This window comes from Siphateles boraxobius, unplaced genomic scaffold (assembly GCF_051911475.1).
Source record: "Siphateles boraxobius isolate OS27281-9 unplaced genomic scaffold, OSU_SipBor_1 18, whole genome shotgun sequence".
NCBI classification, from domain to species: domain Eukaryota; kingdom Metazoa; phylum Chordata; class Actinopteri; order Cypriniformes; family Leuciscidae; genus Siphateles; species Siphateles boraxobius.
The window spans coordinates 4,276,767-4,293,632 of NW_027508788.1; the positions used below are offsets into that span (position 1 = coordinate 4,276,767).

At 38.8% G+C, this 16,866-nt stretch overlaps 1 protein-coding gene across 1 annotated transcript; it reads left to right on the forward strand.

Annotated features, from left to right (window-relative positions):
- The first annotated feature begins 477 nt into the window (after nt 1-477).
- On the forward strand, nt 478-16,658 carry fgf10a (fibroblast growth factor 10a). Its single transcript, XM_077232867.1, has 3 exons — nt 478-1,525; nt 13,572-13,675; nt 15,722-16,658. Exons 1-3 carry the CDS (start codon nt 1,219-1,221, stop codon nt 15,914-15,916), a joined length of 606 nt encoding a protein of 201 aa, XP_077088982.1. The 5' UTR covers nt 478-1,218; the 3' UTR covers nt 15,917-16,658.
- Nucleotides 16,659-16,866: the final 208 nt, after the last annotated feature.

The following is a 16,866-nucleotide window of genomic DNA, read 5'->3' on the forward strand; positions in this document are numbered from 1 at the left end:
CAGAAAAACAGTGAGGGATGTCGAACAAGAGGAGAATAAGCGGAGATACGGATTCTGTCAGTCAATATGAAAAGGAAATTAAACCACACACAAACCAGATTTGAAATAAAGATTGTTTTCAGGGTGAGTTCTATCCCACAACAGCATTGATGTCTCATTTTGTTGTAGGAAATGCCATTTTTAAATGTAGTTTAATGGCTAAGACTTTTATATCCTTATAAAAGTTTCCAAAAGTGTATTCAAGGTACAAACAGTGCAGGTACATCCGAGTCTTGTTTTTTTCCTCAAACGTAGGACAGAAGACTGATGAGGATGGCGATAAATGAGGTAAAAGCAGCAATCAGCTCCAGGTGTCTCTGATATGGCTCACATGCCACGGGGGTGGGGGGGCTGCAGCAGTTAGCCGGAGGAGACCTGTACGGGCCGACGCATGGGGCTCCCAGCCCAGATGGGAGGGAACGGGGTGGGAGGGGCAGTAAGAGAGAGGGAGACACTGAGAGTGGGTGAGGCAATTGGGAGAAACAGAGTGAGACAGATAGGAGAGGGGCGAGGAAAAATGCCCCTCGTCGCCTCTCATTCTGACGCACACATGCAAGCAAAACATGCACGCGCACACGCGGATCTTCAAAGCCGACTACTTTCACAGTCTCCCTATTAGCTAAAGAGATTACATCTGGGGCCCTGAACCAAATAAATAAGGTGAGAGGAGTGTCAGAGCTCAGTCTGCTCCACCTCAGGATCCTCTCAGCACTTCAGTGGTGAGCAGAAAGGAAACACACTCTAAATCAGAGGGACATTGAGAGAGCTGGACACAGCAGGGATTACACTTTTTTTCCTACTGTGGATTCCTCTCATTTCATCAAGAACAGATTCGCTGGCCTGTTGCATTCGGGTCGTTTTGCCATTCTTCTCCAGAACATTTTCGTTGAATCTTGCTGTCCTTGTTTTCCCCCGTCCGACAGGGGTTCTTCAGTGGATTGTACGTGGGAGAGCAGGAGGAGGTGAAGCAGTTCCCCACGGAGGTGTTTTGAGTTATGGATGTTGACACATTCCTTCTGGACACGAGGGGAACCGGATCCAGCCTGAGCAGCAAAAGCAGACGCAACCGCCACGGACGTTTCACGGGGCTGCACCTCCTGGTATCACCCTTTCTCCCATCCAGCTCTTCAGCATGTACCTTTCTGTGAGGCTCTTCCCAGTCTTCCGAGCTCCAAGACAATGTGCAAATGGAAAGTGACTAAGGGTGCCTCAGCCTGGTTCCGTCTGTCCTGCCTTTCCCTGCCGCTGCTGCTCCTGCTCCTGTGTTCGGCTTTGCCTGTGGCCTGCCATGACTCCCACAGGGCCGTACGCGGCCCAAGGGGCGCCAACTCCTCGTCGTCTGCCGTGGTGGGGCGACATGTGCGCAGCTACAACCACCTCACGGGGGATGTGCGCAAGAGGAAACTCTTCTCCTACCAGAAGTTCTTTCTCAGGATCGATAAGAACGGAAAAGTCAATGGCACGAAAAGCAAGGATGATCCGTACAGTAAGTTATGACCATTTTTCTCCTCTTTCTTTTCACGTGTGGGTCCCATTGAAGAAATGGCACTGCTTATTTCCTGCCTCCTTTGATTTCGGAGTCAAACATCCAACACATAATATAAACCTTACTTGTTGTTGGTGGGCGCGAGCTGCTGTGCGTGGAGCTGGGCTTCGCATGCGTTGCTAAGAGGTAGTCAGCCCTAATGTTGGTCCTTAGGTTTCAGTGCCCAGATTTATTCATAGTCAGTTTCCTGGAACCAATTTTAAAATACCAGGGTAGCTTTTTTTCTGTAAAATATACCAAACTTTGGAAGTTACTCCCGAACATCACGCAGTACATCAGTTATCTTTATTAGTGCTCCAGTAACTCCCTTATTGCTTCAATAAATAGCTTTTTTTTTATTTAAAGCTTATGTCAGGTGGTTTAATACTTTTTTCTGTGTTGAAAGTGTTATCACGTTCAATCATAAATCATCTTTAAATAATCAGAAGAATTTCAATATCATTTCATTGTTTGTGGCATGTCCAGACACCCGGCAAAGAGCTATAAGCACCTGGCCACCACACTTCGAAAACTCCCACTGCACTTTTTCGTTAGTTGGTTGTGCACACATTGCCACTAATAAAAAAAAGCTTTGACATATGGGTCCCATGTGCGTGCTGCTTGGCTTTTTAGACAAGGGTGTGCTGGAACTCCGCAAGACATGGCTGTGGGTATTTCAATTAGCCAAAATGCCTCTTAAATGTGTTGCACAGAAAGTCTCTTAATAAATCCAAGCCCAAGCTTGAAGAGTTTTGGAAAGCTTTTAACTATCATCAAAGAGTTTGTCCAGAAAGCTGGAGAGTGTTAGATGTCCAGTTTTGTAGCTGTTGAACATTCACATGATTATCTTTTTGAACATAATTATAATTATTTGATTGATTGCCAGCTATTTATTTAAATTAAACAGATTACATTATACATTTTATATATATATATATATATATATATATATATATATATATATATATATATATATATTTCTAATACCTATGCCAGTGATCTCTGTACAAAAATTCATGCCACTCGCTTACCACATGTGAAAATTGCACTGTCCTCGTTAGCTCCCACAGTGACCCATAGGCATGAAACATTCTGGTAATAATGTTCCGGCCAGATACACTGGTCGGGATTCACATCTCGTTTCAGTGCTGATATAGCTGAAGTGTGGATATGGACTGGAATGTCTGCGGGAGACATAGCAAAGGGGAACCACTTGTTGGTGAATGGATCATTTCTTCAAAACAGATTGGACCTCTTCCATCCCTCTGCTTTCCCTGCGTTTTTTTGCAGACGCTGTAATTGAATTCGAAGGGCCTCTGGTGCCCACAAGGTAGCAGCAGTGCTCCCCGTGTCCCTTGCTTTAAAAAAGCGTCACAGTGCAATGTTAGTGCGCGGCGTTTACAACAGGCATGTTTGCTTGATTTATTCTGTAATCAGAGACCATTGTTGTTGCCGCAAATGCCCGTAAAAAGGACAGAAATGAGTGGCTTGCTATGTTATGTATCATCATGCACTTGAAACATCAAAACATCCTCAAATGATTTTACTCCAGTTGGAGCCACTGGCATTTTAAAAAGAACCAGTCCGTTGCGGTGTAATATTTCTCTCAAGTTAACAAAAAGAATATTCCCATGAACAGAACGGCATACTATTGTATATAGTCTGATGTCATGTCGACAATAATCTTTGTGTTTGATGGCCCGGTGTTTGAATAGAGCTAAACTTTACGAAGAGGGAAAGGGCTGTGCACAATATATCTGTGCCTGTCAAACTCGTTTTAAAAATATATATATTTTATAATTCAACATTCAATGTTTATGAAAAAGCACACTTTGCATTCTGTTGAAAGTAATAGTCGAATGAACTGAAGGTCAGTATTTTTTCTGCATGAGCATAACTTCAGCCAGAGTTACAGAATATAAGATGTTACCTATTTTGTTTACCAAATTCTACAGTTTTAATGAGACATTAATAGAGTCTATTTACCAGCAATGCACATATAAAATGTCACATCTTGATGTGAAATTTACATTTACACCACCGTAAACACACGCAGTAAATCAAAAGCCCGTATTTTATGAGAGGGCCAATATTTGTTTTGCATATTTGATGTGGAAAAATATTTGCAGAGAGCCTAAGTATGATAGATTGTTACATTTCCCAGATTCAAACTCCCAGTCAGAGAGTCTCTTTGTCCATGTTTGAGGTTCTCAAGTCCAGCCTTCTTTAGTTTTCAAGTCCACAAAAGACCTGTCTATGTGCAGCTTGAAATCCTATCCCACCCATATTGTTTGATTTTCTTTCAGAATCCATCAGCTCAGTATCACTTTTGTCACATTGTGTCTCCCCCAAGACATTTTTGGAAATGGCACCCCATGCTGGAACTCGGAGCTGTCCTCGGTGTATTGAGCGAGCCTAACAACAATCTCACTGTGATGGAAAAGCTCTCACAAGGACAGGCCCGAGTTGAATCTTTCTTTTCCTGTTTTGATCTTGTTTGCCCTCTCGTTCCTCTGCGTAATTGTTTTGTGTTTATCACACGGTCCTCGTGCTGAAGAAAATGTCAGAATCAACACAAGTGCAAAACCTCTGGTGTTGTAGTTCAGCGGCATTGGCATGGCCGGAGAAAATTGTTAATGAGGATCATTAGGCCTTGACAGCTTTGATTGAGGGGATGTGTTCGATCGGAGTTCAACTACTGGTTGAATCTTAAGGTCTAAAGTGCAGGGGTCTTTCCAATCATCGTGTCAGCTCTTGGGCAGCAGATCAAACAAGGGGCAGGCCAGCGGTCATTATATGTCTCACTTCATTTGGGGGCGGTTTAATCTAATAGGGCTCAATTAAGAATACAGATTATTGCTGGTCTAATGGGGTGTTTCCAAGCCAAACTCCATTAGCTTTGCTCAAAGTGGTACTCTTGTTTTTCTTCATGATAGAACATTTATATAAATTGCTAGTTTTAATTCAGGTGTTAAGGTTCAGCCACATGCATACAAAGCAGCTTAACAACAAACCTCTTACTGGATGAAATAGCTTGTTTGCTAAATGATAGTTAACGCTCATAACCTGTCTTTCCGCCTACGTTCAATCAGCTTCTGTCTGTTTACCTCATATAAAAGCTGTTTTGTCATTTTAATGAGAGAGAAAGATGAATAAGCGTATTCTGCCAAGTGTTTCTCAGAAACTAGAGTGCAGGGACACTGGCCTGCTGGGTAGTGTTGCACGCATTGTTGTTATGACTTCATAGGGCCTCTCACTGAGGCTGGTGTGATGTTAAAATCAGGAACAGTAACAAGATAACTGGATCCTAGTTGATGCTAGTTAACTCTTTCCCTATCATTGACAGAGTTTTCCGTAATTAATGAGATAACGCTTCCCCACCATTGACTGAATTTGACTGACACCATTGACTGACAAAACACAGACAGACAAAGGAGCAGAAACAAGTGATAAAAGCATTGCTTATGCATGTTGTAGCCGTATATGCCTATAATGCAGAAATAGATTTCACATTTGGAAACGAGGCGTACACGTTTTTTGTGTAGGCTAGGTTTGGGTTTTTTGTGCATAAGTTCGTTTTCTCTGTATCATATATATACGTACATTTGAGAAATTATCTTAGACCAAATGTAGGAGGGTTTCTACACAGCATTTTTATAAAAGGCCCCTGGATTAATTTTCTTATTTATTATTTGATTCCAGCAAATCCCAACAACAAAAACAACTAAATTACCCACTTTCTGTATGAGCATCAGGTGATATTTGTTCAGCATCATTCTGCCACCATGATCAGAACTGAAGTATCCTCATGTAACGTAAAGAGCTGTGCAGGTAAAACATCACTCCCCTGGCCTCTAGAGGCGCACTTGCGACTGACGCTAGTGGCTGCGTTTTTAGCGCCCTTGTTAGCACGCTGATTCAAAACCCACTCTGAGTGTGTGCGAGTAGGACAAGTTATACTTGCTGTTATACTGATAGGCCTATATACTAATTTAAAAGGCTTGGTTAATGCACACAATGTAAATAACTGTGATTTGGTCATAGTGCTCACACACTCCAAAAAGCATGTTGCAAACAAAACATTTTGACATATTGATTAATTGTGCAGCCTTACTAGTTAGTGATCATTTTCATATGAAATATGTGTGAGTGTATGTTTATCATAACATCAGTATATTCAGTCAGCTCCTGCTTCATAGCTTAAATGTAGCTGGTGAAAATGAACATATGCAATGTGTAAATTTAAATTACATGTTGCCAGCCCTGGCCACATGGATGGCACTCTTCAGAAGTGTGTATGTGCTCTCTGTGGTTACGGTGCCCGTTTATAGCTCCCGTGGGAAATCCAAACCACACAAGTAATAAAAGTGACTTATGAGGATTGAGCTGATGTGCAAAAGGTTAGTGCCAGTGTTTCATTCTCTTTGACCTTGATGTCCTCATATACTTTCTCCTTTCTGATTCATAAATAACAGAGCTGTTTTTACAAGACATGTCTACAAGATCCATGGCCCTCAGAAAAAATAAAACTTGCTGATAAATTTGACATGTTTCCTTATAAGTTGTCTACTGTTCCATTATGTTTCTTCCATCTACTGTATATTAATGTTCAAAAGTTTGGGGTCAGTAAGATTTAAAATATATATATATATATTAAGCAACACGAATGTTTTCAACATTGATGATAATAATAAGAAATGTTTTTTGAGCACCGAATCAGCTTATCACAGTAGAATGATTTCTGAAGGATCATGTGACACTAAAGACTGTTGATGATGTTGGAAATCCAGATTTGCCATCACAGGAATAAATTACTGTACATTTTAAACTATAATCAAAATAGAAAATAGTTATTTTAAATTGTTTTTTTTTACCATGATATTGAAAATTTCTGTGCCATAATTTGTATTGTATACTTTTACCGTGTAAACTTAAAAGTAAATAGATAAAAGTAAATGTTTTCAAAATGATGAGTCCATTAAAATCCACAGCACATGTGTAAATTCTGTAGTAGCAGCTCAACATCTTCATCTAGTTAATGCAATCATTTTTCCCATGCTGAAAGTTCAACCTGGAGGAGTGGAAGACCAGATGTATGCCTAACCTCTGACCCCATTACCTTAAGCAGAGTGCCATTTGTGCCAAGGGGTGTGCTGGGGAGAAACACCACTGTCTTTTTTCTGCTATGGTCTATCTGATTGCCAACTGACAGTGACCAAAAGCACTCTTGCCAACCGCTGGGACAACAATTTTTTACTTTCAGCAAACAATCACTGTACAATACTACTGATCATTGAGCAATTTACGGTGTAACACTGAGCTGTAACATGTTTTAAGCCAGGTACAGGGAGTCTTGATAACTGAGATATCTACTGTACAAATACCCATTGTTCTCTTTATATTTATCAAGCCTTTAGCTAGGAAAGGCTGAGGGAACAGGACTTTGCAATGTCTTTCAGTATCCTATTAATCTGTTAAGTGTTTGAGATGCTACAATACTGGACAAATGTATAGCTGAGAGCAGGGTGAAGTTTTCCTCAAACAGATCTTCTCACAAGTTCCTAGGGGAATTCCTAAGCGATGTGTGCTTGAACAGATGGCGGTGGTTGGGGCATCAAAGCACTGATGTGAGACCAGGGACAGTGTGAGTAGAGATGAATCTGACCAGTCAAAAAAGTGAGCAGGAAGTTTGAGTGGTCTTGCTTTGGTCCCCATTAAGATGGGTGTCTGCTAGGAGGAGGTTGGAATCTGTTTGCAGCCACAGAAGGTCGTCTGAGTGTTTGGTTATCTTATGTGTGTGTTTGGGGATTGTGCATGCATGGTTTCATGTGCTTGTGAGCGCGCAAAGTGTTTCATTGCCCTGGCAATGCAAACATTGAACAGATTTGTCTGTCATTAAAAATTGGTTGAGCAGTTTACATGGTGGTTAACAAATGCCTGGAGAGTTAAACAAAAACATGATACTTTATATACTCTGAAGGCCTGGAATATGTGAAAAGAGTTTTAAATGGATTGTTCACCCAAATATTAATATAATAAATAATGTGTGCGTGTGTGTGTATATACAGTATACATATATATACATATAGATATATCCTAACCACTTGTTTCAGTATAATGATAATGAAAGTGAATGAGGCAAAAGTGACAAAAAAGCACAAAAGTCATAAAATCATAAACAAACATACAAATAAATATTTTGAATCAGATCTTTTCAATGAATCAGTTGATCCAGTTCACAAAATGGGTCTGAATCACAAATCAGATAGGTTATCAAGTTTGATGCTGACAGAATTTTCATTTTTTGGTGAACTAACCGTGCAACAAATTAAACAAACACATTTTGTACTAAATAATTATTAATAATAAATATATACATTATTAATTTGAAAACATATCATTTCTCTCAGTTCATATAATCGCAATCCTCTCTTAAATAAATCTTAAAACAACCCATTATGGGCCACTGAGTGTATGGAGCCTATATGCAACTGGAAGAGAGAAAGAAGAATTGTACTCATTTTCTGACTTTCTCTTCTTTAGAGATTCAATGAGTCACATTTTAGCAGATTTATAGCAGGAAAACAGCACTACTGTTTTCACTACTGGCCCATTACGTAACATGAAATAATTTCACGTAACTATTTCTTGTGTATTAAGCTCAGACCAAGACATGTACATTCAAACAGTTTCCCTGGGAAACAATGTTATCATGTAGTCAAATACACATCATCCGTATTTGGTTCACACATCAAATCACAGGCCAGTGGCAAGTAATGTGTTCCTTTTATGTTTTTAGTAGCAGATGTGCCGTGGTGTTATGTGCTATGAGTTCTCGGAAGATAACTGGTGGATGAGAGGGAGAACAGATTGCCAATATGTTTGCATTGCTCTCCTCTCTATTAGCAAGTTTCAGTAGGAAAATCAGCAACTAAAGCCTGTTTATGAGGTGCTGAAAAAATGAAGGAAAAAAATCATCGATCATCACAAAAAGATTGTAAGCTCTCAAAAAGTCGGGTTATTCTGAGTCTGTCTGCAGAGTCCTCATATGCTTTCTTTAAACTATCTTGTGCACTGCATAAAGGCTCATTTAAAAACAAACAAAAGTCCAGATATCCAAGGTTCATCAAATTAATTTTTAACATGACAGAGGATGCATAGACATGACCGAGAACATCAGTTCAAGAGCAGAGGTGACAAAATCCAACATATCTTATGGTAATTCGTAATTATTTGATGTTTTTGTGAATTGGTGGCTAATTCATTTGAATTCATATGATCTCATTCATACGTTTTCATATGATCTGCTTACGCCCCAGTGTCAGGTTTGTTTAGGGGTGAGTTGAGGAGTTGACCTTCATGCTTCCTTGAACTTCTGTTTTTGTACGATTCACACAATACAAATTAATGCGAAATCGCCACCTTGTAACATAGTTACGTTTTCCCGTAAGATCGGGTTGTAAAATCTTCAAAAGGTCTGCATACAAACACATTCACAGTCCTCCCAGCCAGAGTTCATCCAAAGTCACTCTATTTCAGCAGAACCAGGAGAGTAGGATAATGAGACAGGCCCCCCAGACCCGTCCACTGATCTCCCCGAGCCCAGGAGCCAGGGGCCCACAGAGCCCAGATCAAAGGTGCAAGTCACTGTCATCAGAAGCCAATGACGGGTCAGCTGCAAAGATGCCTTTTAATGGGGACCCTTTTTCCTTTACGGTCTATAGAAGGGGGGTTAATTGAAAAGACGTGCGTGTCAGAGGCGTGGCAGTCCAAGGTTCCCAGGACAATTAAGCACCCTGGTGTAATATATGACTTGACTTATATGGACTTTGCACTGGTGTAGAGAGCTGACTAACAGTTGAGGGTTCCCAAGTGCAAGTACGATTCTTATTTTGATGTCTGGAAACGATCCAATCTGGACGCTGCTAGGGAAAGGTCCGTCTGCCTGATAAAAATTGTTGTTTTCAAACATGTTTGAAGTGGATGGGGGTCTCTTTCACTCTCTCGCAAGCTTTGGTTGGGATGCAGGTTGCACGAGTCTACAAATATGAGGCTGCGGGGTTTTTGTAATTACCACAAGATGCGATAACCTGAGTTTTGTCACTCTGCCAAGAAAACACTGAACGCCGTTAAGCTGGAAGGGGGGGGGGCCACCTACAGAGCCTGGGGCAGAAGCCAAGTCTACTGAGGGAAGATCACGCTAGGCTACGGGTGGGACTCTCTGGACCACCGTTGGGCCACGGGCAGTGTAATGTCACAGACACATGGCCAGAATGGGTAAGGTTGGTCCGGGCTTGTTAAAACGCGAAGGCTTTTAAGTCTTTGTAATCTGAGCCCTAATGGGGAGTAAAACAAGAATACTTTAGGATTAGGTTGCACCACGAAAGAAAATTCTCTCACATTTTTTTAAGAGAATGTCTTGGCCAGTGCTTTGAATAATGCAGGCGGTGAAATCGTGTTTGTCAGAATACCAGAGCACCATGATATAGATGTAACAAAACATTGGGTCTGCCAGGAAACCTGTTTAATAGTAATCACGCTCTTATGAGTCAAGGAATTGCTGTCTGTAGAGGAGCGGCTCTCAAACTGTGCTGTGTGAGGGATTCCAAGTGTTTGGCCAGTTTTTTAGCTGGAATAAAAATAAAAATAAATCTTTTTTATAAAAAATAATAATGGCCTTGCCGGCAAGTTGACTAGCTGATAATAAAATTATAAATATATAATATAATATATAAAACCACCAAAATTTATTCTAAATTAATTACATTAGTAAAAAAAAAAACTTTTATATTATTTTAAATTTGTTATAAAGGGCTTCTGCTACTTTGATAATGTAACTGCTAGTTATCAGTTATAGGCTATTTTAAACACCAAGGACAATGTGTATGCCATTTAAAACCGTAGGTAGTTGTTTTTAAGTAGTTTGAAGTTTCCCTCAGACTTGGGGTGTTAGGTGGTCTGCCGGTAATGTTAAAGTGGTCCACCATCTGATTAAGTTTGAGAACCACTGCTGTAGAGGTTTGCTGAGTTTTAACTCTTACATGACTGCGCAGACGCACTTTAATGAGCCAAATAAAACTGTAACAGACTTGTTGCACGCACAGCTGTTGTTCTTGGTAATGTCTTAAAAATGTTGATTAGATAATATGTGCTTGCGAGCTTACTGCGCTTTAGACACTGGCCTTAAAACGTTTCTCTGTACTTTTAGGTCAAATATCACATTAAATAACTGGTACTTGGCAGAAATCTGAAATGAAAGAGAGGCAGATCTTAAATGTTTATGGTGTGGAAGAAGAAAGCATGTAGCGAGACCTGTTGCTTAGATGCCTCAGAGATGTTTTGGTTTTGTAAATCCAGCCCTTTGTTGCAGACCTGCATTTCAGCTTCAATGCAGACAGGGGAAACACTCTTGGAACGCGTGAGGTAGTTGTATAAAAATATAAAAAAATCAGCGTGTTTTGGTTTGACAAACCACATCAAATAGCCGAAAGCAAACAGGTGCTTTCTGCCTGAAGATTCAGGCTTTATTTTGACATTGAAAGCTTTAAAGAACAGCCACCAAATTTACTGTAGACATGACTTGTTGTTTGCACACATGAAATCACTCACACTGTGTCTGCATGTGTACACACAAATGTATGTGTCTGTATAATAGATGTTTGTTATATGCTTGGGATTTCTCGTCCAAAATGTTTATGCACTTGTGTAATTTTGGGCAGCCGTTCCATTGCTTTTGTCCACTCTATTACTCTTTGATCATGGATTATTCCCCTTAATCCTACCAAGTCTGTGATCCCATCTCCGAGCCTCCTCCTTTTATTCTGTGGCTCTTGTTCATGAACCTGAGGCGAGGGAGGAGAGAGGATAGGAGACGAGTTCTTCTTACATCTTCTCTTGGTGACTGCAACCTGAGCCCATGTGGCAGAACTGCCTTCAGATCCACTTAATCCTCCTGTTGTAGCAGCGCTTGTGTCCCTGATCCACAGGTGTGGGTTCAATCCCTCTGTGTCACAAAACTCAGGGGGTTTTACATAGTTCTGAAATATGCAATATTTTGACTTTTTGCTGCAATAGATCATCTGACTGACGGATAAAGCAATTTTGTTTGCAGGTTGGGGCCAGTTCATTTAAAACTAAAACCGAAATTAAAACGACTAACATGTGTTTGGTTAACTGAAATAAAGCTGGAAATATAATATAAATTTTAGATCAAAAACTTATGGAAATAAAATAAGTTGGAGTTGAAAACTGTAGAGCTATAGGAATATATATATATATATATATATATGGGGGCCGATATGGATATATCAAGATATATCAATGCTAAAAACGATATATTGTGCAGCCCTAATTTTTATACTGTACAAACTGTATATTCTATCCCCTAACCCCAACTGATGAATTTTAATAACAGGATCTCATGAGTATTTGAATGTACAATATCTTTTCTACACACTTCACACGTACATTTATTTACATTTGCATACATTGCATACTAACAGCACTGGTTAGTTTTGGGGATAAGGTTAAGTGACCATACATATATACACATATATGTGTGTGTGTGTGTGTGTGTGTGTGTGTGTGTGTGTGTGTGTGTGTGTGTGTGTGTGTGTGTGTGTGTGTGTGTGTGTGTGTGTGTGTGTGTGTGCGCGCGCGCGCGCGTGCGTGCGTGCGTGCGTGTGTGTATATATATATATATATATATGGTCACACTTTAGATTAGGGTCCAATTCTCAATATTAACTAACTATAAACTATGACTTTTGCCTCAATAAACTCCTAATTACTGTTTATTATTATTTAGTAGGATTAGGGAATATGGTCATGCAGAATAAGGCATTAATATGTGCTTTATAATAACTAATAAACAGCCAGTTTCCTAGTCATATGCATGGTAATAAGCAACTAGTTAATTGTAAACATTTGAAGGAATAATACACTTAATACTGAAGCAATTCATGTCCAATAAAGGTTGGTTTAAAGCACTTAATGACATAATTTCAGCTATTAACAACTATTTACGGTTAATAGGTTGTTTACAAAGCATTAAAAACATTATCAAATGTTAATGTGATATTACATAGCAGCTAAGTAAATATTATAATTGTGATAATTACAGTGACAATGAATGAAGAACTCACTATTTGCATATAGCCTATTAACAATGTAGAGACAACAAAATATAAACGACTGTATGCATTAACTATAAATATACAGTACTTTATACTTTATTACTTTATAATTATAGTGTTATATATATTTTTTTTACATTTCTATAATAAATTAAATTATTGCTTATTTATTTACTTGCTTTTGAGGCTTGTTGTTATGGTTTTGATGTCTTGTTGAATAGTTGCAGATAAAAGCACTGAGTTCACTTAAGCAGCGAGGTAAACTGAACTACTCGTGTTCGTCAAAGGCCAGAAGCTGCAGGCAAAAGCTCTTTTAACCCCATACACAAACAACATAGGATCATATAGCCCTGTTTGCTACTAGGACATGCTTTGGTCTGGGACTAATCCCATCTAAAGCGTGATGGCTTTATGGGTTTATATAATTGCCTTTTAAAAAGCAAAACCATAATGATTACCACAACTTGGATCCCTAATGGCTGCAAAGCTTTGCCAGTATGCCTTTCAGCTCTGAAAACAATAACAACAAAGACAGCAAAATATGACTTTTCAGCTTTTGAAGATAAGTACTCCTTTTTGCCTGGGAAGGTGGAGAATTTTTGATTCTAGCATTGGGGTTATGAGGTGGATTGTGGGTAAAGTTTAAGAAGGAATTTTCTGTAATGCCTTGGATGGATCTATTTCCAGTGTTGATATTAGTTACCTGTTCTTTCAAAGCACAAATGTTCCTTCTTTCTATGTTAGTATGCAATTACATGTTCCATGCGATACCAGAGGTGCACCATCAGTATTCGCATAATTCCAAAACTCTAAAAACTGCAATGCTTTTATGTGGACGTTATGTAAATGATATGTTTATGTTTGTTTTGTAGGTACACTCGAAATCAAGTCTGTGGATGTGGGCATTGTTGCCATCAAGGGGATTCAAAGCAATTACTACCTTGCAATTAACAAGAAAGGGGTGGTCTACGGGGCGGTGAGCATCATTTTCTCTTCATTTCTCTTTTAATTATAGTTAATGACTGGACTCTACAACAAATAATGATAACGTCTCACGATCCCATCCAAACCGAAGTCGTCCTTCTTATCGGGAATTTTTAAACAACATTCAGAATTTCTAAACTATTTATAGAAATTCAGCTCTTTACAAGCTTCCAGAAAGATCCGTCAGCCCTCGGCTCCTTCTCAGAGGCTTTGATGTCAGAGAGCCTGCTCTATTTCTCATGTCTCGGGGCACTTAAAAAGCCTGGGGTTGTTTTAAAGGACAGTTCCACTCCATTGCCTGTAAATAATCCCCCGGCAAAAGTCGACTTGAGCAAAAGAGTTCTGTTATCTTTGAAAAAGTAAGATGAGAAGGCCCTCTTCCTTACACTGTAGTCTCCAATACTGCTCCATGCATGCGTTCTACTCCATTCACAACCCAGCCATACAATCCCCAGCTCCCTCTTTGTTCCGAGTTCTCTCCAGCCCCATCGCCTTTCATTCATCCGCTCTCGTGAATGGCAAATGTTACCTGAAACAGGGAAAAATAGTGCCAATAGTTTTCTCAAAAGTGAAATCAACTGAGAGGAAGGGGAAACTCCTAAAATGTAATCGCCTACACCTCAGGACTGTTGTCCTCACTGTGGAAGTATCAATCAATATAGTGACGTACGCCACCATTTATTCTATTTACGCTTGGAAAAAGGTTGGTAAAATGGGGAATGGAAATAATCATTATGATGATGCTACCATGAGTAAAGGTCAAATTGGTGGTGGACACAGGTTCACATTATGACACATATTCATTCTGAAACAAATAATACAATTTGTTTTTTTTTAAAAAAGTATTACAAATATGTTCAATATTACTATGTACAGGCTGATAACTTCAATCTGTCAATATTATATTGATAATAATATAACAATAATTTGTCTATAAGATAACACATCAAATACTATATATATATATATATATATATATTTTTTTTTTTTTTTTTTTTTTTTTTTTAAAGCAGTGGCAGAAATATTAATGATGTTAAGATGAGCGAATGTGAAAATGGTGGCGGATACAGTTTATCTTACTCCAAAATATCATTATAGCATTATATTATTATTATATATTAAAATAAAATATAAAATAATTTTAAAAAAGTATAAAAACATTCTTGATCATAATATGTAAGGGTTTATCATTTTAATGCATCAATATTGTATATTATATTATATTATTACAGGGCTCTGTGGAATACTTGATTCTGATTGGTCAATCGCAACATCCAGCGGTATGTTATTTCCAGATAACAACTTAAGTCAGCAGCGCTATACGCTTACTAGGAACGTTTTTTCTTCGTGGAAGTTTTGCATTTGGTGAGCTAATAAAATATCAAAACTTCTAGTTTTACTAGTTATCTAACTATGCCATCCAGTATCGTGGAGTCGCTCTTTCTTAATTCATACAAACGCAGCTGCTGACATTTTGTGACTATTGTTTTGTACACTGTTGGATTATAAAATTCAAACAGGTACGATTTTAAAACAGTTTAATCTGAAATTAATATCTCTTATCTCCATAATTATTTATGTGTCGAAATGCTGTGTAATAAGTGGTATGACTGTATACCGTATCTCTTAGATGTCCGTCTAGTTTGAACTTGTCGCGTTAGCAACTGCTCTCTCTGCGGAAGCTTTGCGTTTAAAGACCTAATCAAATATTTCAACTCAATATTTCCTGTCTAATTATTTACTTATGTGGCAAGTAGCCGTGTAATGAGCGGGATAATGTACATCCAGCCAGTTGTTATCTCAGAATAAACCCCCGATAGGGTGATGAAGACCCCGACGCAAAGCAGATAACAACCGGCTGCATGTACATTATCCCTTACATAATACATGATATACAATATTATATTATTTTTATTTAAATATTTTTTTTCTGACAAGTGGGACAATATTATTGATATGGTTTGCATTAAAATGATTAAATTTCAAATATCTCAACAAAATTGAAACATTTTCACTAAACTCACTCTTCTTCTTTCAGAGGGATTTTGGCATTGACTGCAAGCTGATAGAGCGGATCGAGGAGAACAGGTACAACACCTACGCGTCGGCAGAGTGGAGGAACAAGAAGAAGCCCATGTTCGTGGGCTTGAGCGCCAACGGGAGGCCGATGAGAGCCAAAAAGACCCGGAGAAAAAACACAGCCACACACTTTCTCCCCATTCCTATCGTGTAGCTACAACCCCACCAAAGGGAACATTTAACTGCACTGAGGAAAGACTTGGAATTTTTCGACAGTATAAAAGGGAACCGTTTGGAGAAAAGGGCACTATGTAAAGGAACTAAGAGAACACCTTTTCACTGAGTCAGACTGTTATCACATATTTTTTTAAGTTATTGGCAGTTATTGGAAAATATGGGACATTTTTTATGCCAAACCCTTTTCTAGCAAAGGAAAGGTTGGACCAAAACCGACGGAGAGGAATCGAACATTGCAACCTCCCAGAATGAACTGAAAGACCTTTCACAGAGTGTATTACTTGTGTGTATTTGTGTGTGTGACCTTTGGATGCAGTTATTTATGCTGTACTAACTCATACGAAACACTCTAGCAGACTCTCAAACTCTGTGACTCAGTGGACTGAAAGTTATGCAAACACTTACTGGAAGCACTTGCTCAAGGTGCAAGACTGAGAGGCCGAGACGGAGACCCCGCTTCCTACCATCCGAATTTAGTCAAGCTAGCACCATAGCGTAAAGAACTCTAATATTATTAACATGCAAAAGCCACTGTATTTGATATCTCCATTCTTTACCTGACTGCTTTGGAATAAATTATTTATTTTATGTAATATTTAAAGAAAAACAAAGACAAAAAAACATGGAATGGACATTTTTTTATCATTTATGCTCCTCTTTTAAAAAGCTATTCTATCGGTTACACATGAATAAATAAATATATTTCTCTTTACCTAACAGAAGTTGCGTCCATGATGGTGGGAAAAGCTCATTTTCTTATTTTATTCACTTTTCAGATGTGAAATGTATCTGTAAAACAAAATGAATTTGCTGCACTTAGTTTCGGTTAATATTTTTTTGATTTTCTCAGTCCCACAATTGAAAAACACTCTATTGTTTCCCAAAAGAAAGAAAAATATCCCGGTGATAACTATGAGCTCATCTCCA

Excerpts from the sequence above, each read along its gene's own strand:
- fgf10a (XM_077232867.1), top strand. The coding sequence starts at position 1,219 with ATGTGCAAATGGAAAGTGACTAAGGGTGCCTCAGCCTGGTTCCGTCTG. Across the intron at positions 1,526-13,571 it reads AAGCAAGGATGATCCGTACA|GTACACTCGAAATCAAGTCT; the intron begins GTAAGTTATGAC and ends TTTGTTTTGTAG. Across the intron at positions 13,676-15,721 it reads AAGGGGTGGTCTACGGGGCG|AGGGATTTTGGCATTGACTG; the intron begins GTGAGCATCATT and ends TTCTTCTTTCAG.